Source organism: Saprolegnia parasitica, assembly GCF_000151545.1.
Source record: "Saprolegnia parasitica CBS 223.65 unplaced genomic scaffold supercont2.32, whole genome shotgun sequence".
Classification (NCBI taxonomy): domain Eukaryota; phylum Oomycota; class Saprolegniomycetes; order Saprolegniales; family Saprolegniaceae; genus Saprolegnia; species Saprolegnia parasitica.
In genome coordinates, this window is record NW_012156426.1 from 52,941 (window position 1) to 54,374 (window position 1,434).

At 56.4% G+C, this 1,434-nt stretch overlaps 1 protein-coding gene across 1 annotated transcript in view; it reads right to left on the minus strand.

Moving 5' to 3' along the window:
• Window positions 1-642: 642 nt before the first annotated feature.
• The window catches only part of SPRG_22204 (hypothetical protein), a gene marked incomplete at both ends in the record, with an annotated part of 1,086 nt that continues 294 nt past the window's right edge, over window positions 643-1,434 (minus strand). The window contains one exon of the mRNA XM_012347027.1: window positions 643-1,413. Within this exon, the coding sequence (XP_012202417.1) occupies window positions 643-1,413 (771 nt within the window). The remainder of the gene's footprint in view (window positions 1,414-1,434) is intronic.

Below are 1,434 nucleotides of genomic sequence, written 5' to 3' on the forward strand. Positions count from 1 at the left end.
GACCCCGTCGTCCAAGCCGACGCCTGGCCCGACCACTCCGATGCCTTCGTCGCAGCCCACGCCCGGCCCGACGACGCCGACAAGCCGACCGACGCCAACGTCGACGCCGCATTACTGCGAGTAAGCTCGAGCGGTCTTTTATGTCGCTGTAACGCATTGATTGAAATCCAATTCATGTACTAGTACATTTTACAACTTCTAATTTCGATGAATTGAAGCCTTGACCAGTCTCGACCAAGTACACAGACGAGTAAAGTTATGCCACTACGATAACGATACTCGAGACCAAATAAACGATTACATAAAATGGGATACTCATACTAGCACGCTCGAAACCGTCGGCGGTTCTTGTATGCACACATCATTCCACCCCTAGCCGTTTCAATTGCAAACTCTCGTAACCATCCATTCTCCACCGCCCAAGCCAAGAGGCTAAACAACAATAGCGCAAGCTTGCTCCCAATCACTCGTCCAGCACACGTTCTTGCAAAGCATCGACGATAGCCATGCCACCCCACTAAACCCATCAAACGAACAAACTCAACCGAAGTCATTTTCAATGTGCATGGAAATGCATTACTCGAGAAAGCTCAGCGTGGACGCCCAACTGGATGCAGACGGAAAACCAGACACAATATCGACTTAGCACTTGGCGTTGGAGCCGGCCGGGATGTGCGAGCACTTGGTCGAGGCCTTGCCGCCGGTGACCGCGACGCCGGTCCACTTCCAGTTGCTGCACGCGCCCTGCGCACACAAAATGTACGTGTTGGTGGCCTTGGCAGAGACGGAGCCCGTGATCTTGTTGAGCGTGACGTTGGTGATCGGGACGCCGTTGGTGGGCTTGCCCGTCGGGCCGCCGTTGAGGTAGTCCTGCTCGATGACGATGCCGTACTTGCCGATGTTTTCGAGCTGGATGTTGGAGTACGTGATGCCCGAGACCGACCCCTTGGCGCCCGAGACCGTCTTAATGCGCACACCGTTGTCGCTGTTGACGATCTTGGAGTTGGAGATGGTCACGTCCTTGACGATGTTGTTGGAGCGACCGCCAACCGACCCGATCGAGAGACCGTGGCCGCCGCTGCAAAAGCCGTTGGTAAAGGTGATGCCAGTACCCGAGTTGACGGCGAGACAGTCGTCCTGGTTGTAGACGATCGCGCCCGAGATCAAGATACCTGTCGAGCTGCCGACGTCAAAAGCGTCCGTGTTGTGGCCGCCCTTGGTGTCGCCGAGCTTGTTGTCGATCGTAATGTCGAGATACTTGGAGTTGGTGACCGTGTTGATCGAGAAGGCGTGGACGGGCGTGTTGAGGAGCTTGAAGCCCTTGATGGTCGAGTCGGCGAGCTTGGACGACTTGAAGAACTTGGGCTTGTCGACGCCGCCGTTGCCGCCCTTGCCGTCCCAGTACTTGGCGCCCTGGCCGTCGAGCGTCGCGCC